The following is a 20,225-nucleotide window of genomic DNA, read 5'->3' as shown; positions in this document are numbered from 1 at the left end:
GCTTGGTACTTAAAGGCTAAGCTCTACAAAAGTCCATAGCCTAGTTTTAATGAGGTTATATGAAAATTCCACTGACCTTAATGGTGTAAGGAAGAGAAATTTAAAATGGCTTTTCATTCACATAGACCTTTAGTATGACCTTGTTTGCTTGTTTTCCCTGTTCTTTTATTTGAAAGGCAGTGGCTTTTATATAATCCCTGAAATAATACATTTCTTACTTCACAGCTAGCAATTTCTTGTTACCTTGGCTTAGAGGACAAAAAAAGCATCTATATTCTAGAGGAGTTTGTTACATTCCCTGGTTTTTTTTTTTTTTCTCTCCCTTTTCTCTGTTACTATGATTCTTGGAATATCAAAGAAAAAGGCATAAGGCTGCTTTCCATCCAGTGCTTTGTGTGGTCGTATGAATGCCTGCTTCCTATAAATTAAAATGCTAATATTTGATGAAGTAAAACTTCAGCCAAAATGAACTTACAGTTTTGTAAAAGTATTGTATATAAATGAGACTATCAATTCAGCCATCATGTATGTTTGAATAATATGGGATTGTTTAGTGGTAGTTAAAAATTGGTTTTGTACTATCACAAGACAGTAATCCAGTAGAACTTGGACTCGTGACTCCTACAATTCAGGTAATGAGTACATTACTGTTTGGACATGAGCCAGCAGTGTGAGCTCGCAGCCTAGAACACCAACTGTATGCTGGGCTGCATCAGAAGGAATGCGACCAGCAGGCCAAGGGAGGTGATTCTGCCCCTATACTCTGCTCTTGTGAGACCCCACTTGGAGTACTGCATACAGCTCTGGGGCCGCCAACATAAGAACAACATGGACATGTTGGAGTGGCTTCAGAAGGCCATGAGAAGATGATCAAGAGGGCTGGAGCACCTCTCCTTTGAGAGGCTGAGAGTGCTGGATTTGTTCAGCCTGGAGAAGAGAAGACCTGTAGCAATCTTTTTAGTACCTAAAGAGTGCCTCCAAGAATGTTGGAGAGGGACTTTTACAAAGGCATGTAGTCAGAGGACAAGGGAGAATTGTTTTGAACTAAAAGAGGGTAGATTCAGACAGATTAAGGAAGAAATTATCTACTGTGAGGGTGGTGAAATACTGGAACATGTTACCCACTGAGTACACATGGAACATTCAAGGCTAGGTTGGTGAGGGCTCTGAGCAGCCTGATCTAGTTGAAGATGTCCCTGCTCATTGTGGAGGGTTGGACCATAGATGACCCTTAAATGTCTTTTCCCACCCAAACTATTCCAGGATTTATTTTTTTTTTTAGGAAGAAAAATACAGTTCTTAGACTTTCTAATTATTTCTTATAATTTCTAATAATTTCTAACGTCTTAGAAATAATGAATAAAAGATTGATAGCCTTTAAGTTTATAACCTGTTCTAATCAAATTATACTTGATTGACAATAGGCTATTGGAAATCTCAGTATTAGAGATTTGCTTTTGTGTAACTCATAATTTATGAATGGCATCCAATTTGGAAAAAGGTGAAGCAATATCATCTACTGAAGTTACTTGAATCGCTTGAAATCTGTCTGCTCTTGTATTGTATTATAGCTTTTTTTTTCTAGTCCTTAATCTTGTTTGAAATCTTTGAAACTTTTATGCAAGCAGTTACAAATCTTCATTAAAGTCTTTTAGCATATATGGCTAGTGTTATCAAAGACATCTGAAAAGCACAGGTTGGAAGACTTGTTTCTGTATCAGAAGTTGGATTTTAATTCAGTTCATGAAGCACACTGAACTTTAATATGGTCTGGATGAAGCTAAACAGCAAAGAGAAAATTTTAAAAGCTTTTCCCTTTAGTTAAATGCCAGAGGTGTTTTGTTTAATACTTAAAATTTTATTCCAATGTCTGCAAGCATTTATGCAAAAGCAGGTTTGTCTTTTCCCCCCAGAGCTACTAAGTCTTTCTTCTGTGTGCTTCCCTTCCTTCATAGGGATTGGACAAAGGTTACTTTCATGTGAAAGGAAAAATGCTTTCAGAAAGTGATAATCCAGCAACATACTTTCCTGTACCTTTTGACCTCCCACCAGAGCAGTATGGAAGCAAAGGTAAGGTGTGACTTCAGAAGAAAAGTTGGTGTATTAGATATGAAGCAAACTAATTTGAGTAACTCTGAGTCATTGGAATACTGCTGTGTTCTAAAGCTTTATTTTAACATTTTTGTGGCATGACTGCATTTAAGGTTATATCAGTCCCACATTCTGCTTGAGATTTCAAAGAAGCTATGCAGTCTTTTTGTGCTGTTTTTTCATTATCACTTAAGTTTTGGATCAACAAACTAAATACTACCTTTTCAGTCTTTTTCAGAAATTCTTTTATACATTAGAAAAACAGGTATTCTTTATGGAATTGTAGTGTTTTTCTGCAGAACTGACGGGAGAAGGAGAGTTAAAAGAGGCCTGTTTGGAAGGGAGCAGGTGTTAGGAAAAAAGCCAGTCCTTTGGAAGTGGGGTGAAAAAGAAATACTGTAGAGCAAATGTGAAAGAATTGCTGTAAATTAGAAGATGGAAAAGTTGCTTTTGCTCTGTTCTGTATTTCATAGTTTAAGACTTCATTATCTTGAAGATCTGTGTTGAAATCCTCCTGGAGGTGCAAAAGAGTTGTGTTTCATAACACTCGAAAAGACTTACACAATCTCAACTGCAGCTCCCAAGACTCTCTAGGACATGCAAATCAGGAAAGGGCTAAGTAAGTGCTGCTATGGGGTGATGATGACCCCAAAGCCTAAAAATACATTGAGGATAACGGTGTTCATGCAAAGCCTGCATTAATTTGGGTTTTATATTTCTGTTCCTTAATGCAAAAAGATTGTGACAAACTTATTTTGAGAAGCCGTGATCTAAAAGAGGTATCTACAGTAGACCCTGAAATAATGAGTAGTAATAAAGAGCTCAGGAAAGAGAGTGTTTATAGCAACTCAGATCTTTGAACAAACACATGATGCAGGGTGAAAAAATATTTAAAAGCTAGGCAGTAAATAGAGTTTTATGAGTGACTGAGGTCTTTGAGCAGGATCCGAGCCTGCAAGTATGATGTTTCTTGTAGTTGAAGTAAGAATGCTTTGGCAGCATCCTCTTGATGGGGTGGCCTGTAGTAAGCAGTAACCGTGAGGTTTTCTTTGTGGCTTGACCCCCCCCCCCACACACTTTCTTCCTTGCCTGTCCCTTCTGAACAGTTTATAAACTGTGATTGCAGTGCTCCAGTGATCTGATTCTGCAGTATCAATTAGATCACAGCTTTTCAGCTGCACAGTGGCTTCCAGCTCCTGTTTGTTATCCAAGCTGTGTGTGTTGGTGTAGAAGCATGTAGCTGTACTGTCACTTTTTAAGAGGCACAAGCCCTAATTCTTCTGCAGCATTTCACAGGTGTTTCCCTGTTGGTTCCTAATGCATCAGCAAAAAGGCTCTTGCCTCACTTGATCAGGTGAATCCCATCAGCTCCCAGCAAACCTGGTTTCTCACAGATAGATCCATGATCATAGAAGCCAAAACCTTGAGTATGGCACCAGCTACACAGCCAAGTGTTCACCTGTTCAGTACAAGGCATGATGCTTTTGTAACTTCCAAAGATGATTTTTCTGCTTTAAGATCTTACTACTTAAAAGAATTCTTAATTTGCATTTTGGTTTTCTGAAGAAAAAATACTGGCTAATGTAGAAGTGCTAATGCAGTCTATTATACTGGTTTAGTATAAACCATGCTGTGAATTTAAGTACTGTGAATGTTGTTTGGGGAGTGATGGCACTTGTGCTGGGTTACTAGCTAACTGAAGGGGTAAAATACACTACAGCTGCCTGTTGTGCTCTGGGACATGCATGCTAGCTAACGGTTAACTAATGCTGAAACTGATGGGTTTTGAAAGTTTTTTTTTTTTTTCCAAAAGGTCATACTTAAATTTTTGGAAATTTTGAAACAAAAGATTCAAAATCAGAACCCATGTGTTACATATACTGGCATCCCCATGCAAGAATGCAGCTGTATAATTAACATTGTTCTTGTTTTAATTCCTGCATTTACCCTAATGAGGCAGTGAGTTTTATGCAAATTTCAATAAAGTGTAAAGATTTTTTTTCCAAATCCTATTTTTTTCTCTCTTTTTTTTTTTTTTTTTGCATGGAAAGCTTGTTGCTGTAGAGAACTTATTTGTCTGTAGTTCAGCTTTTGGGTCTCATATTTCTCCCATCATATGAACAGATGACAGGATTCAAGTTGTCTAGAGTTTGGCAATGGAAGCAATGTCAACTATCCGTGCCTTTTCACATCTCTTTCCTGAATATTCTGTTTCAGTTGCTCAGCATCCTGGTGGAAAAGATGTTTAAAGAATTCTCATGTTATGGGATGTACTGATAAAATAATATGTCCCTAACAATACACTTATCAACTCTCAAAGTCTCTGGAGACTGATATAAATAGATTTATTTTAATAGAAGCAAAAATGCAAGTAATTATTTTTTTCCCTAAAGAAACCATATTGACTGATCCTCATAACTGAAGGAGAAAAGGCTCTGGGGGGTTTTCCATGAACTCAGATTCTCTAACCATGGGAAAACAAAGTATACATCCCTTTCAGATAATCAGAAAAAAATCTATTAGGAGCAGGAGGGAGGACAAGTGGGTGGAATAGCAAACAGATAGTCAGGAGCAGGGCCATACATTTGCCATGTAAAGTTCTAAGTAGAAGATAGGTATACTGAAATACATTGTTTTTTCTTGTACTTGTGCAACTTCTAATCTTGGATCAGAGATACTCAGTGTTACAGAATTATGTTATTATCCAATGTAACAAAGTGAAAGAAAAACAGTTCTGTAGTTTGTGGAAATAATTTAGTTGCATAAATTCTTTGTCATTCTGTCACAATGGCTTTCATATTAATTGGTGTTTATTAGCTGGGACTAGACTTCCAGTGTGAAAACTGCTACAGTGAAGTAAATTCATCTTGAAAAGCAATAAAATACATGTCAGGACATACAGTGATAAACTCATCAGTAATGATATAAATAATCTGTCTGGTTTCAGCCATCATAGTTTGCAAGGTTGATCCACAGTCCTTTAAAGTCCATTAAGTTCAATAATAATAAAGTAATTTGATCCCTATCAGATGTCACCAATAGGCAATTATGATATATCACCTCTGTGACACATACTTGAAATTTTCCTGTTGTTTTCATTTAGTTTTCAGCTGTATTTCAGACTTGCACAAAACCACATTTTACAATACATGGACAGGTAAATTCCACCTAGTTGTTCCAGAGTTGAGCTTTCTGAAGGGTACAGAGAATAAAATTTAACTGGGTCTCAAATCATAGCTGGTAACAGCATGGTCACATAAAGTTGAGATGAGTTTGTAATATTTCTCCTTTAAGAGAAATATTTTCACATTGACTAGCTAATTTTAACTACAAAGGATGCTAAAAAAGCCACCAACAAACCACACTATAATATTTGAAAAAATACTTTTGTACCTAAAAATTGTCAGAAAATAAAGTGATTAATTAGCTCGATGAATCAGTGAATCTATGGGTTTACATGTATTGTAAACCATACTATTGTTGTATTATAGTAAGTGTTATGATTTTGGGCTACTTTTGTGCTTATTTAGGGAGATCTCAGCAGATGAAACATTTCTGTAACTTTTGTCTGCGTTGTTATTCTGCGAGTTTTCGGATGTTTTAATCTCATGCACTTATTGCAGAACTCTCCTACAGTGCTACTGAAAAGGGGTGAGCTAAAAATACATTTGTCATCTGTTCTTTGAGTTGTGACTGGGTTATAAGACAGGAATTTATATAAGCTTTTTCTGAGCTCTCAGTTCAAAATGCTGTGGAACTGCTTAAACCCTTTGGAAGAAAACCCCATAACGTAGGAGGGTAAGTAATCTCTGTTAAAGTTACTTCTCATTCAGTTTCCTCTTCAGTGTACGTATTTGTATCAAGGAAGGAAACTGGCTGTGTTCATTTGACTAATACTATACAGAAAACATGTATATACAAGAAAATAAGACAGATTCCAGCTCAGTTCAGCTTCAAGTTAGAATGAAACTACGTATTACCCTTTATGTATGCCAGTTACATGAATTACATTAGTCTTCAGTTATGTTGCTCTTTGTTAAAGATTTCTTTCCTGAGCCATTCTCAAAATTTGTAAAAATGTATTAAAAATGTATTTCATTATTTTCCAGTGGAAAATCTATTTCACCCTTGATAACTGGGGACTAAAGCTGTCAAATCTCATGCCATGAGAGTGTTGAATGGTGGTGGGCAGATGAGATGGAAATTTACTTCAATGCATGTTGAAGCATTGTCCACTTAGCAGTACATTAGTTCTCTGGCTGAAGTTTTCAACCTCTGACAGCTGTGATTTCGTTTTTCTTAAGAATGCGCAAAAGGATCTGTAACATGTCTCACAGGAACAGCTCTCTCCCTTGTGAGAGGCCATGCTCATTATTCAGTATTCCATTGCCACGCTTCCATGAAAGAGCAAATTGACCTTTTCTTTGTATCTTGAGATATTCAGTGTTTGATTTTTATTTAGTTTTCAATGAGTGGGAATTGGGAGCGTAGCAAAATTACATGTGGCAAATGTGCAGTGATTTCAGGAAACAAGTAGCACTCCATCTAGTTTATTACACATAAGCTGCTGTTGTGTTGAATAGAAACAAATACTTGATAGCATGTTTGCCTCCAGCTCTGGTAGGTTTAGATATTTATATGTATCCTGTTATTTAAATAGTGGGGACAATTTTCATCTATCTTGCCTTGTACTAGTGACAGATTTTCTAAAGGAAAGAGATCAGTGTTTTGTCCAGCTAAGCTAGAGGAATCCTTTCTTGCTCTGAGCTCCCTCACAAGAGCTGGTGATGGTCATGTAAGCTCTGGGAAAATGTCACTGTACATGATCTCTACCTTTCTCCTACCTTTATTTTCTTCTTTTGTCCAAAGTTCTAGAATTGTCTTTTATGTACTTCAAGTAACTTGTCATTTATTTACTTCACCAAGTAAATAAAATATTTTTTTTAAGAAATTAAGAAGGATGACTTCTGGGGAAATCATATACATTTTTATCAATAACTTCCTTTTTTTCAGTTACTATTGCATAGCTACATGTGACCTGTATACTCTCTAGAGTTTGAAAGAACTTGACTGGCAGCATCCTATATGAATTTATAGAGAACTTCAAGTCCTTTCAGTATGCTTAATATGGTAGAGACTGTAAGGTAATGTCCTTTCTTTTGAGATGAGAACTGGAAGCTCGTCCTGTTTCTAGCGCAAGTGATACTAATACATTGAATAGAAAATATTTCATTTACTTAACACTCAAACGTTTAGAAGTTTCAAGCAGCAAGTATACATTGTCATTGTAGCTCATATACTGAGGCAGGTCAGAAGCAGGGGTTGGAACTGATCTCAGTCTGTGTTGGCATACGTTTCCTTCTTAGGTGGAACCAAAACGTCATTACTGCCATGTAAACCTGCAGTTTGACATTGAAGCTCTCTTAAGACAGCTTGACATCACATGCTTCCTCAAGTGACCTTCCAGAGTCCAAGTGTAACGTTTGAGTACTCAGCAAAATCTGATTTTCTTAAGGCTTTTTATAATGACTATGAAGAAATTAACACATATGAGAGGAGAAGAAAAAAAGAAAATGTGAGTCTCACTATTTAGTTTGACCACTTCTAAGTATTGTTTTGATAGGGTTACAGACTTGAAGACCAGAAGGAGACACTAGATTGTCTGATCTGATTTGCCAGGTGTTACTAGCTAATTTCTTTGAGCTCAGGTCTTGTCTTTGGCTAAGAGGGTTCTTGCAAAATATGCTTCAGATCGTTAATTGAGAGTACCTTCATAAGACAGCAAATTCCCTGGAGGGTCAATATTTTGCTTCAATGGTTGGTTAACCCAGGCATTTAAAAAAGCGCTCTATTTCAGTTATTCTTTTTCAGGGTAGATGTATGATACCTTGTCTAGTTGTTGAACTTCCACGTGATTTGATCTGTCTTGTGCAGAGTGCAAGATTTGCAGTTGAAGTCTGAGGAAATGCAACAGTATGTCATCCAAGCAGATCAGAGTTAAGGTTGCCCAGAGAATTTTACCTGATCAATTTTCCTTTAGAATGTTTCTTCCCACCTGCTTTAAATTACCAGTGCAAAACAGTTTTATTATTCATGATATACATAGCTTGCACCTTTCTCTTGCTGCAGGGAATAACATGCACATTTTGCATCTGGCAGTTTAAAAATAAAGATTAAGATCATTCCCACTCTGAAGTGACAAAGGACCTCATTAATTTTTAGCAGGTAACAATTGTTGTGTGCAACACATGTATTATTAACTCTTGCAAATTTGAGCAATTGCAGTTGAATTGCAAAAGCCCATTTGTGGGCAACAGATGGATCTTCAGGGCAAAACATTTGAAGAATTAAAAAAAATATAAACTGCCTGGTAGCTAATAGTGCTACTTAATATCTTGACAAATAAACTACGTAGATACAACAGTCTTCTGGAATCCTCTGTTGCTAACCAACAGATTCAGGCTATCATAACAAAAAAAATAATCCAACTATAAAAAAGATGAATGTATTGATGATACTAAGAGAGAAGAAACCTATAGACCAGTAAAATTATCAGAGTTCTTTTGAAGAAAACCAGAAAATTATCCAGTCTGGTATTTGGGAAACATGCACACAACAGTCGACCTTCCTTTGCAAGATATCTTTATAAACGTTTCTTCGTGCCTTTGATAATACTCAGATTTCTGTTTCCCTCTAGAATCTTTCAGATGAGTACAACTGTTTTGTTGCATGAAATCATCTCGTTGAGCTCCATTGTCACATTTCAGTTGCTATTATCTCTCTTACTCTAATACAAGTTGATGTAGTCCTCTCATGAAAGTACAGCATTTCATTTGTAGTGCTTAGGGACTGATTGCCCTATCACTTCTGTTTAACCCTATTGAGAAGTTTCTTACAACAGATGTACACAACACATGTACAAAAACCCCAGGGTGATTTTGTACCTTTGTGTGGGAAAAAGTACAAGCTGCTTGCTGTAGTTGAGGAATATCACTTAATTTGTGATTTGGCTATTACACAGTTCACTGACTAAGCAAATCATCTGCTGTATGGGAGGAACTTGAAATTTCAGTACATAAGTACATCAAGGGCTTTTTTTAGAACAACTTGGGAAAGGCCTCAGAAAAGTGTGACTTTTTCTCATTGAGAAACAAAGCAAATCCAGCTTTTAAACAGGGGGTTTTGGGTTTTTTTGTTTTTTTTTTCCCCTCCCGACAAGTGATCATTGTCCTGGCCTTCAGGAAGTATTACCTTGTCTGTGTATATTGTTATGGATCCCACACCTCTACCCCACCTGTCTTTCCCCGTTCTTGAAATGTTTCAGGTACAAGTTTTTCATTGAGAGGTGTTCCATCTCAACAAGATGAATTCCTTTGTAAATGCTGTGCTCATCTAAAGGGAGGGGAGAAAAGAGACTGGAGTATAGTGTGCACCTTCTGCAAATGCTGAAAGGGAGAACTTTCCAGCCTCCCGCAGAAGGGAGTGTTACAATGTATATGTGGAATGACTTGAAGAACTCTGGTTATTTACTACTTCAAAGTAAATTCTTCAATTGGAAGATTCCTAAAATATTGTGAAAGATGATGTAAGAATTCAGTTTCTGCATTTAGAAATCAACCAGGAATAGCTGTGATCCAGATCTCCACTCAAGTGCAGAAGACACTTGTATTTTCACTGTAGGAAGAGAATCACAAAGATCCTTAATTGTGTTTCATACTTTACTGTTCAATTGCATGTTCCTGTAATTCACAGACTTTTCTAGTTTTGGCTGTACACACTGTACTACCATCTGTCATATTTATGAGAACATGAAGTTTTGAGATGGCTTTCTGGTGTGTTCCTGACCTACACAATATACTGCATTTGGAAAGTACTGTTAAAATTTGCAGAACAACCTTGTTCCACTGTCAGTTCATGATTTCTTATTCTGTAACTTGATCTCAAAATGTGGGGGACTGTTTGAGTGATTGATCAGGTGTACTTGAAATAACCTGTTTTCCAGGGCCTCTCTATCTTTAGATGAAATGTGATGGTCTGCTCAGTTGTGAGAGAATCTTCAAAAGTCTGCCTGACTGAAATAGCACTTTGAGATTTCAGATAATCTTAAAGTGGCAGTGGGGTAGGAATAGCCCCGTTCATTTGACTGCTGCTGAAGTTCTGCTGCTTCTGAGTGAGGCAAGAAGGAAGCAGTGGTACTAGGTCACTAATTTTGTATCAACTGCAGCTTACTGGAATTAGTGTTACCAGAAATGACAAACTGAACTTGAAATATGTGGAAGTTAGGTACATTGAGCACACTTAAAAACTGTATGTAACGGGGCTGTAAATAGGGAACAGTTAACCTCTACTCCCCCTCTTCTCTCGCCCCCAGAAGATAAGTGTCTAACTTTCAAAAGCCTGGCAATCATTTTAATGTGCAGCAGTAAGTTGCTATGGTCTTACAGTATTTGTACACAGGCACTGTCTTTCTCTTGCTGATATAGCTTGTATTAAAAGTGATAATTTTAAATTTGATCTGACACTTTAAAAATACCTGAATTACTCGTTTCAGTAATAGTTTTGCATGTGGTTTATTAAAATAGTATCAGGTGTTCTATAAATCCAGCAGCATCCCATTAATAAAACAAAGATCCAACTACATTAGTAGCTACCTTAAGATAGACACAATAAAAAAGAACTAAAGGTACTGAAGCCTCTCAGTGCTTTAAGGGGTAACTGAAATAATTTCTGTACATCTAAGCCTTTCTCTTCCTTTATGTTTTGCTGAATGAAACAGAGTTAACTGCAGAGTTAAACAGAGTTAACTGCAGATGGCAGTGAAAATGAATCCAAGCTGCATAGGGGTCTCCAAGTGACAGATTCCAATGCTTGAGTGGGACTGGATTTATTCTGATGTCATGGTTTAGAGGTCAATGATAAAAAATGAATGTATGCTTGGAAACCTTTATGCTTTTTGCAGTACTATAGTACTTATAACTATTCATGTTTACTATGTGGTAAGGTAGTAACCGAAAAGACAAAAGGCACATGTGACTCTCAAGCAGGAGACTGGTAGAAGCAGCTTAGGGAAATAATGATGCTACCTTTTTGGTTTGGTTTTAAGGTATGACTCAAAGTCTAGATGTTCTGCAGTTGATTTAGAAACCTGCAGACGTTTTCTGGCAGTGTACTGATTTAAGTGCTGTAGTTTCTTCTGGTTTCCAGTACCTTTTACTTTTTGTGCTTGAAAATCACCTGTAAGTAGAAACTAGCTAACTGCTTCTCCCACTCAGAAGCTATGTAATGATTTTAAATTAGGGGAAGACATGGATGTTTGCTTTTATTGTGCTCTTATAATAGCATAATGTGAAAGATTGCATTTGTTGCGCAGACTATTCTTTCTCTGGTGATCACATACCTGTGACTTGTAACATCCCCATCATTCGTCTTATTAAACTCCCCTTTTTCAAGTCAAGCACACTCAATTTTCTGATAATTTAAAGCATTTTCCTATTACTTGCTTACTACTGTAAACAGACACTTCTGTAAAACATTTGCATAGCTGGGATATGTTTGACTGCAGCATATGGAGCTACATTGCTAGAGTTAAATAAACTCTAGTAGCAGGTAAATAGCAAGTACATGCTGGGAATGCTCACCCTGCCCCATGTTTAGTTGGTGTGGTACTTGTCAGTTCTGCAGTTTATATATGCCTTCATTACTGCTTCTGTCACTTTTTTATTCTCCTCTTCTTGCTACAGTAATTCTCACTTCATATATTGTAAGACCTGGCATTGGATCTTGTAAACTTAAAATTGGACAACAGTAATCATGATAAATAGCTTATCCAAAATTTGAACTGACAAGCATATCAAATCATCTTTAGCAAGTGTACGTAGTATATTATGTAGATGAGTAGCTTGGTTTTAATTAACTGCATTCGTCATCCTCAGTACAGTTCAGTTTAATTGTATGCATTGTACAGATTGATGTCACTGTCTTCCTTCAAGGCTCATTTTGTAGGTGGGAAAAAGAAGCAGGCAGGATTTATATAAACTTCCAGTTTGAGAAAAGTCACTGGAAGGATTGAAGGATTTTTCTCTGTATTTCACTAAGAGTAGCCTGAGAGAAATGGAGTAATAGCTAGGCTTCATACACCAGGGGCTTCTGCAGCATGTCTGCGGTTGGAGGAAAAGCCTCAAGCAGGTTGCAGAGCTAGCAGCTGGTTCCTGCTGTGTTGTCTTTTCTCCTTCCCAAGAGTAGGAACAGCTTCTGTATTCTAAGACGTGGAGGGGAAGAACTGTCTGCTGCAAACCTGTTGCTCATCTAAAGATGAAACATTTGAAGAAATGAGGTCTGAACTTGAACATTTCAGAGGTCAGGCAGAGTCATTCTTGGATACTGAATTCTTACTGTCTGTGTGAAAAATACTGCTACATTACTGCACTGACTGATAATTCCATCGGGTGAGAGATGTGCCTATGGCCCAAAGCAAATGTGGCTGCATGACTGTTCTTGTGTGCTCTCTGAAATACAATTTATTTTGTATTTTTAAATGTAAATTTCTTTTACAGCTGGTATGGAGTATGTTGGATTTTAATAATCATATTCAAAATAATATTTGGGGGGAAATCAAAGCCTTTTGAAAACTAAAGCTTATCATTTAAAAAAGTAGCTGAATACAAAATGTCCAGTAAACTTAGATGGCACATGGGGTTACGTGAAAATCAGTGGGAATTTTCACCTTTCTCCAAACAAAGGGGAGGAAGAGGTTCAAAATTTTACATTTAATAACTGAATTTGTCATGAGCCTGTTTCTGGTTTTGGTTTACAGATCAACCATGGATTTGGAATATTCCTTACACTGATGCCCCTGATACACATGGAAATATGTGGGTTCCATCGTGAATGTTTCCAGTATTCTGTGATGTTTCACTTACTGACCCTGAGCCTGCCATGCTACTTGCAAGACTACTTATTTCTGGGATTTCAGCTATGATATCTGTTGTAATGGCTAATTTGTAGTTGAAAGAAATATTAAAATGTTGATAATGGGAGATTCATGGAGGATCTATAACCATATGATTATAAACGAACTTGCATTTTTTAATACTTTTTTAATATGATTTTTCCTTACTATGGTTCTTACATACTTTTCAAAATCAAAACAAGTTTAGACTGTTCTCAGAGACTGCATTTTTAGCTGTACTGAACTTAAAATTTACTGTTCTTGAGACTGTTGGCCCCAGTAGCTGGAATAGAAGTTGTTGTATGTGAAGTTTAAATAAAATAAAGTCAGTCTTGTTTATATATCGTTTGTTCCATCTTCTTCTGTGTACATTACAAATTGGATTGAGGTTTTTCATTGCAATTATCACTGCTAATGCAAGCTGTAATATTTGGTGGTTTGGCTTCTTCCAGTATTTGGCTTTTTGCTAGTTATTTCCTAATCCTCCGGGGGGGGTTGCCCCCTTCGATACAAGTACTGTCCAAAATATTAAATTGAAGTGGATGGGCTTGGGTGCTGAAGAGTACTCTTAAATAGTGCTATGGGATGTGTGAACAGCTGGTCCTGCAGCCTGGAAATCTTGTAGTGTTCTTCATTCAGAATTCCCTCTGCGTCCCGGATATCTGTACTGGGTAGCTGTTCCTGTGCTACCTCATTCATTTTTGCAGTGTCATTCCCTAAGATGGTTTGTTTGGAGTACACTGGGAGGGCACTATTTCCTAATATCTAATCCTGATTCATTCAAAAGTCACTATAGAAAAGGTGTGTGTTTAGGAAATTGTCCTGGCATCTGCTTAGCAAAGAGAAACTTTCTTTTGTTTTCCTGCAGTGTCACAAGTCACTCCACAGAGAAGCTATGAAGTACTGCTTCTTTTCCATCTTTTTTTCATATCCTTTCCCTTTTGTTCTGCCCTCTCTAGTTACATTCAAGTTCTCTGGTGCAGTTATCAGGTGATTTTTCAGGCCAAAATATTATGGATTTGACTTATTTTTGGGGGGGAACCATTGTACAGTCTCTTATTCAAAGAGTAAATAGGGTTAGGTAGTGGAATAGACTTGCCTCTAACAGGAATTTTACTCGCTTCACAGCAGAGGAACCTGGGTGTTTAGGTTGTTCATTTCTTAGCTAGTGCAATTTCAAGGCCTGGTAATCATTATTATTGCTTTATCTGTTTTTGAGAACTTGGCAAAGAATACGAGCCAAATACAGGTCAGAGTGCGACTGGGATGCCCATGGAACAGATAGGAAAATTGCTTTCCTCTTTCACCCTCAGTTCTGTATGCAGTCTTTACTGTTCATGCTACATCCAGAAACTGGTTGGTCCTGTCCCTGATAAGCCTGGGAAAAGAGGGGTCAGGGAAGGTAATATGAAAATGGAGCGATGTGCTCTAAAAACTGAAAGAACAATAGTTATTGTCATACTTTCTTCGCAAAAAAAGTGTTAATGTAATTATTTTTTTGAGAATTACAGAAGTTCTAAGTAGGAAGCTGTCTTCATATGAGGAAAGCTTTAAGAGTTCTAGAAGGTGGGCTAAGAATTAATGGACATTTATCCTTAATTTGTGAAGACTGCAATTGATTAATGTTACATATATGAGTATTCCTATTTTTGTCATAGAGTGGTTTAACCAGCTCTGAGGCCTTCCTGGTTAAATTCCAGATGGATTTTTTGTTTTTGTTTCCAGGCACCTGGCATGATTTAACTTTTGCTCTCAAGGGCTCAGGTTAATGCAGTGTCAGAACATCCTTCCAAAGCCTGTTGGTGGGAACAAATAAACCAGATAATTGGTTATGCTAAGAAAATTCAGGAAACGTTTCCAGTGCAGACCTGTGACCCACAGCAGCTGGGACTGTGGTTTGAGCATGGAAGTGCATGTGATTCTGAAAAGGTTAAATCTCCTGCCAGGGCAGCATAACATTGTGCAGTTTCTTACTAGAGTCACATAGTAAAGCAACAATCTGATTTTGGTTTGTTCAAGACTGTGATATGGTGATGTATCTGGAGTTTTTTCACCATACTTGAGACTAAATCCAACATCACAGAAGGTAAGAAGGCGTAAGAAGTAGCATGTGCTTTTTTCTGTGCTAGGTGTGCAAACATGCAACTGTATCATTCTCGTTTGGCAGCTTTCCTAAATAAATCTGTGTGCTTTTTTTCAGCAATTAGCAGTATGTTAATTCCTTGTGCTTTCTTCTGTGTAGGCTTTCTGTGGTTTTAATATTTCAGCCTGTCTTCCATAAACAAATATGAACACAGTAACAGAAATAACAGCACAAAAAGAAAGGAAAGTAAATTAAAATTAATAAAGAGAGCTGGGATACCAAGAACTGAATATTGAAATCACTAAATTAATGTAATACATAGATGTGCACTGTAACATATATTGCCTATTTGGTGTATGTATTTGAAAAAGGTAGAATAGAGATGTAATGTTCATTATAATGCTAGATGCTACCTAATCCCACAGATATTTTCACTGACATCGATAAAATTGGTGACATTTTACAGCTGTGGAATTAATCACTTTGGCCTAGGATGTTAGAATTTTAGCTGAACGCTGACAGTAGTCACACTATTCCTTCTCTCTTACCTCTCTGTTTCTTTTAATCTGAGCAACTGTAACTGTCATTCTGAAGGGCAAAAGAAAGAAACGGCAAAAAGTACTGGATGCTGAAAGGAGCTGTGTAAGTTCAGAGAAGTGAGTTCGTATGCTGATCTACAGTCTTCATGGCCTTGACTTTTTTCCTTTTTTTGTAATACACTGGCTTTTCTGCTTATCCATTTATCAAAAAGTTATCTCTACTCAGATGGATTCCCACTTACTGCTTTCTGTATGTTGCTGGAGTGCTTTCAAGCTGTGATGTCGTTGTATTAAGTAGCTAAAAAGTTAATCCTTTAGTTGAAAGTGTTTTCCAGTGCTTAAAATGGAGGACTGTGAGGGGGCTCCTGGATTCTTTTTCTGACTCTATTCTGACTTTACGCACACTGATTCATGTGTCTCTTACTCCCTTAGCAAGCAGATCACTGCCCTACACGGGTCTATTGCCAATAAGCATGAATAAACAAAAAACTTCACTCTGAACTGTACCTGGTTGTTGAACAGTTTGGAAAATTAAGATACCAACCCAATGGTGATTTTCTTACCTGTTGAAATGCTGGAAGATAGCATGCAAATGCAAAGGGGCATCTAGAAGTGGAAGTTGTTCTTGAGGAGTCTCTGGGACTTTTAAGCGATGTCTATCTCTGCCTCACTTGCCTGACTGTAAATTTTGATTTGCAAATATCTTCAAATAAAAATACCCCTATATGGTATTAAGTATAAATTAAATATTGTCTTCTGTAGGAAGACTGGAATACAATTGTGTTTATCAGCCATGCTTTAGAAACTGATGTGAAAGAGATGGAAAAACTTTCCACATTTCTCATCCCTGAAAATCGCTACTCTAAAGGCAGGTTCCGTTGTCTTCATTGCTAAGTGTCTTCTGTGTTGTGAAGAATGAGTACACTAGATAAAGGCAAGAAGCAACATTACAGCTGAACATGATCCAGCTTGTGCCCAGGCAGCCAAGAAGGCCAATAGCATCCTGACCTGTATCAGTAATACTGTGGTCAGCACGGCCAGAGAAATGATTGACCCCCTGTACTTGGCAGTGGTGAGGCTGCACATCAAATACTGTGTTCAGTTCTGGGAGAGACATTGAGGTGCTGGATTGGGTCCAGAGAAGGTCAATGAAGCTCGTGAAGTATCTGGAGAAAAAGTCTTAGGAGGAATTGCTGAGGGAACTGGGGTTGTTTGGTCTTGAGAAGAGAAGGCTTGGGGGGGACCTTATTGCTCTCTACAACTACCTGAAAGGAGGTTGTAGTGAGGTGGGGTTTTGGTCTCTCCTCCCACATAACAAGTGGTAGGACAAGAGGAAACAGCCTCAAGTTGTGCCACAGCTTTAGACTGGAGATGAGGAAAAAATTCTTCACAGAAAAGGTTGTCAAGCATTGGAACAGGCTGCCCAAGGAAGTGGTGGGGTTACCATCCCTGGAGGTATTTAAAAGACATGTAGCTGTGGTGCTTAGGGGCATGGTTTAGTGGTGGACTTGGCAGTGCTAGGTTAACGGTTGGACTCAGTTGTCTTTGAGGTCTTTTCCAACCTAAACCATTCTACGATTCTCTGATTGTTTTTTTTTTTTTCACATTCAGTAGGACTCTGCTAGAGATGCAATCTGTTTGACACTCTTAGCAAAGCAACAGGGACGTTGTTGGCCTACTCTCAATGTCCCAAGTGTCACATGTTCATGAAGTTCCAGGATATTTTATTTTTATTTTTTCCATATAAGTTTGCTAACATCCAGTTTAAGTTCCAGAAGGAATTTTTTCAGCATCAAAGGTAGCAGAAGGCTGGTTTCTTTGCTCCTTTAGCAAGATATTTCATTATGTATAAAACTTGCTCAAGAGTAAATTGCAGCTCTCCCACAGCTTCTCCAAAGATAAGCAGTTAAGTGTACCAGCTTATCACTTCCAAAGGAGATGCTTAATTAAAACATACTGCCACTGTCAATGAGAGTAACTAGATCTCTGTGTGAGTCTGCCACAGTAATTTGCAGATGCATTAACAATAGCCCAGTTCTGACTAGATATTTGTTGGTAATCATTACTGTGGTTCTCAGTGACTGTAGCTTTCTTAATTACAGGGTTATCATCAAACATTATCAACAGAACTAGATATTGATTTTGGTTTTGGGGTTTTTTCCTATTATTTACAATCGTGCTAAGCCTCACCACCACCAATCTTTTTGTCGCTAAATACCTGCATACATAGCCAGTAGGGAGCTGTGTGCTTGTGCTGCCAAGGAGTAGGGCAAACATAGCAGGCTTCCTGACGATGCCACAAGTGCATGTGCTGAGGCAATGCATTCAGTGTTTCAGCTTACTAGATGTTAAATTCTGTTTGGGGTTAATTTAAATGTCAGCAACATGTTTAGCCATTGGGGTTTTTTAAATTGAAACTAAAAGATAAGTTGGGGTTTTATTCCCTATGCCAGTGAAGACACCCATTTCTTTATTCCATCGTGCTTAACTGCTCCAGATGGGTGACTGTATCATTATACTGTTTGTGCTCTCCACACATTCAAGTTTTTCCAGCTATCCACCCAACAGCAGTGGGAATAGTGATCTTTTTTACAAGTACAGTATCCTTTCATATAAGTACTTTAATTAAAACAGGAAGTAAAGGAAGAAAAGGAGCTTAAAACAATAAAAGGTGACACACCTCTGATATTTGTCATCCATCTTCTCATTTTCTTCTTCAGGATTCCAGTCAGTATCAACTTACATTTGCTCTACCCCTTAATAGGGAGCATGATGCTTTCTCAAGAGATTAAATCACTGCAGTGCCTTTATAGTGTTTTAGTTTGGTGAAGATCAGATTTGACAAATTAAGGGAACTTGCAATTTTTAATGCCCAAGGACAGTGGTTTAGTTCATTGCCTTTCAACACCATGCCAGATGTTCTTAGTAATGCTTCCTCTATGCCCAAGACCATATTGGTCTTGCCTATATGGTTTTGCAGTAATTATTCCTGCCTAACAAAACAATACATAAATAATAGGAGGAAATCAATATCGTAGAATATTCCATGGATAATTCTCTGGATAGTGTGATTGTTCTTCATGCTCCTTTGGGCAACCACATTGATGTCATGGCTGCAAGAAGTAAAAGGCTCCTGATGCCACTGTGCTGATCCAAGCCAGCCAAGAACAACAGCTTTGATGGATGGAGACTTTAGTGTGAACTGAGGATGTTCAGTCAGTTCTGCTGCCTGTGCTGGCTGGGAGAGCACTAATTTACATCCATCTTTCTGACTGGCAAAGCAGGGAAATATAAGGGTTTTTTTCCCTTCTAGTAGGAACTGTCAATAATTTTAAAGATACACCAGCATTTTTTTGTTGAAGCATGTGGTTACCTTTAGCAGTTGGAACAGAGTCTGGTTACTTTGACTGACATCTCTTCTTCCTCTTATTTTGGCTTCTCAGTGTCTTCCAGCACTGCTACTATTTTTAATTGCCATATGTCAGTCTATGCTGGAGGCTAATGAAGACAGAATAAAACTTTTCAACGTGATGTGTTATATATCACCTACGAGTAACAACAAATAGAAAAAGCAAAGAGGAAGCATGAGTCCCATTCATCCTCAGCTGTAGCTTTACTGTGCAATGTGAGAAAAGGACTTGGTTTTTCTGTGTGCCTGCTGCCCAAGTAGATATTTGCCACACTGTGGATGATCCTCTCTCAAATATGGGCACAGACCTGTCCACAGCTCCCTCCCAGGGCTTAGGCCAGTAGAGGTACCTCAGGTTGTGAGACCATCAATGACTCTTGCAAGGTTATCTGCCGTGAAGGGAGAAATCTAATTACTAAGACCTCAGTGTTCATTGCCATTACATTGTAACTGCAACACAATTAATAGAATATATATATTAAAAAAAAGTAGATGTTGTAAGAATACCTTATGAACATGTTTTCTCAAATAAAATTTCCTTTCAGTAGAAAGAAAGTGTATATATATCAGTATGTTTTACAGAGGTCAGTTCTAGTCCACAATTATTTTAAAGTAGAATTCAGCACAGTAGTAGTCACCAGACAGTGCCGAGTTCAGCTTTTTCTTTTTATAGCAACAATGCATTTTCCAGGAGGTTTGGCTGGAGAACTCTTTGACCCTGAAAATAGCTCATTTTTAAACCACACTGCAGTCCTAAAGTTGTCTCTCTTCCACACAAAATTTCCCTTGGACTGCCTGGTGTTGGATGGACATCTAACAACCTGTGGAGAAGGCCGCCAGTAACCAGACCTGTAGAGAAAGCGGTGCCCTCTTTTGGCAAAATGGAGTAATTTTTCTTGCTTCGGTAGTACTCCGTTAGCCGGGGCACACCAGCTCCAGGGGTTTCACTCACGGTCCCTGCGGTCGCCCCGTTATCCCGGGCGCACAGCGATCAGATAGCCCTGCAGCCCCAGCCAGCAGGAAGGTCGCGGCCGCTGAGGGAGGGTGGGAGCCCCGCTGAGGGGTGGAGGCCGCGGGGCAGCCGCGCTCCCTCTGCCCGCCCTGCCAGGTGCCGCCCCGCCCCGCCCGCAGCACCGGGGAGACCCTCATGGGCGG

The 20,225-nt window shown here is 38.2% G+C and overlaps 1 protein-coding gene across 1 annotated transcript in view; it reads left to right on the top strand.

Moving 5' to 3' along the window:
- Positions 1–13,380, top strand: part of TDP1 (tyrosyl-DNA phosphodiesterase 1) — a 41,837-nt gene extending 28,457 nt beyond the window's left edge. Inside the window, exons 14-15 of the mRNA XM_061359951.1 lie at positions 1,956–2,070; positions 12,905–13,380. Coding sequence (XP_061215935.1) covers positions 1,956–2,070; positions 12,905–12,978 — 189 coding nt within the window. The 3' untranslated portion in view covers positions 12,979–13,380. The remainder of the gene's footprint in view (positions 1–1,955; positions 2,071–12,904) is intronic.
- Positions 13,381–20,225: the final 6,845 nt, after the last annotated feature.

The sequence above is a fragment of the Neopsephotus bourkii genome, unplaced genomic scaffold (assembly GCF_033783945.1).
Source record: "Neopsephotus bourkii isolate Nb327-2 ecotype Australia unplaced genomic scaffold, CSIRO-AGI_Nbou_v1 NB_998, whole genome shotgun sequence".
NCBI lineage: Eukaryota > Metazoa > Chordata > Aves > Psittaciformes > Psittacidae > Neopsephotus > Neopsephotus bourkii.
The sequence above is the reverse complement of the archived record's forward strand: the minus strand, read 5'-3'. Positions and strand labels throughout refer to the sequence as shown.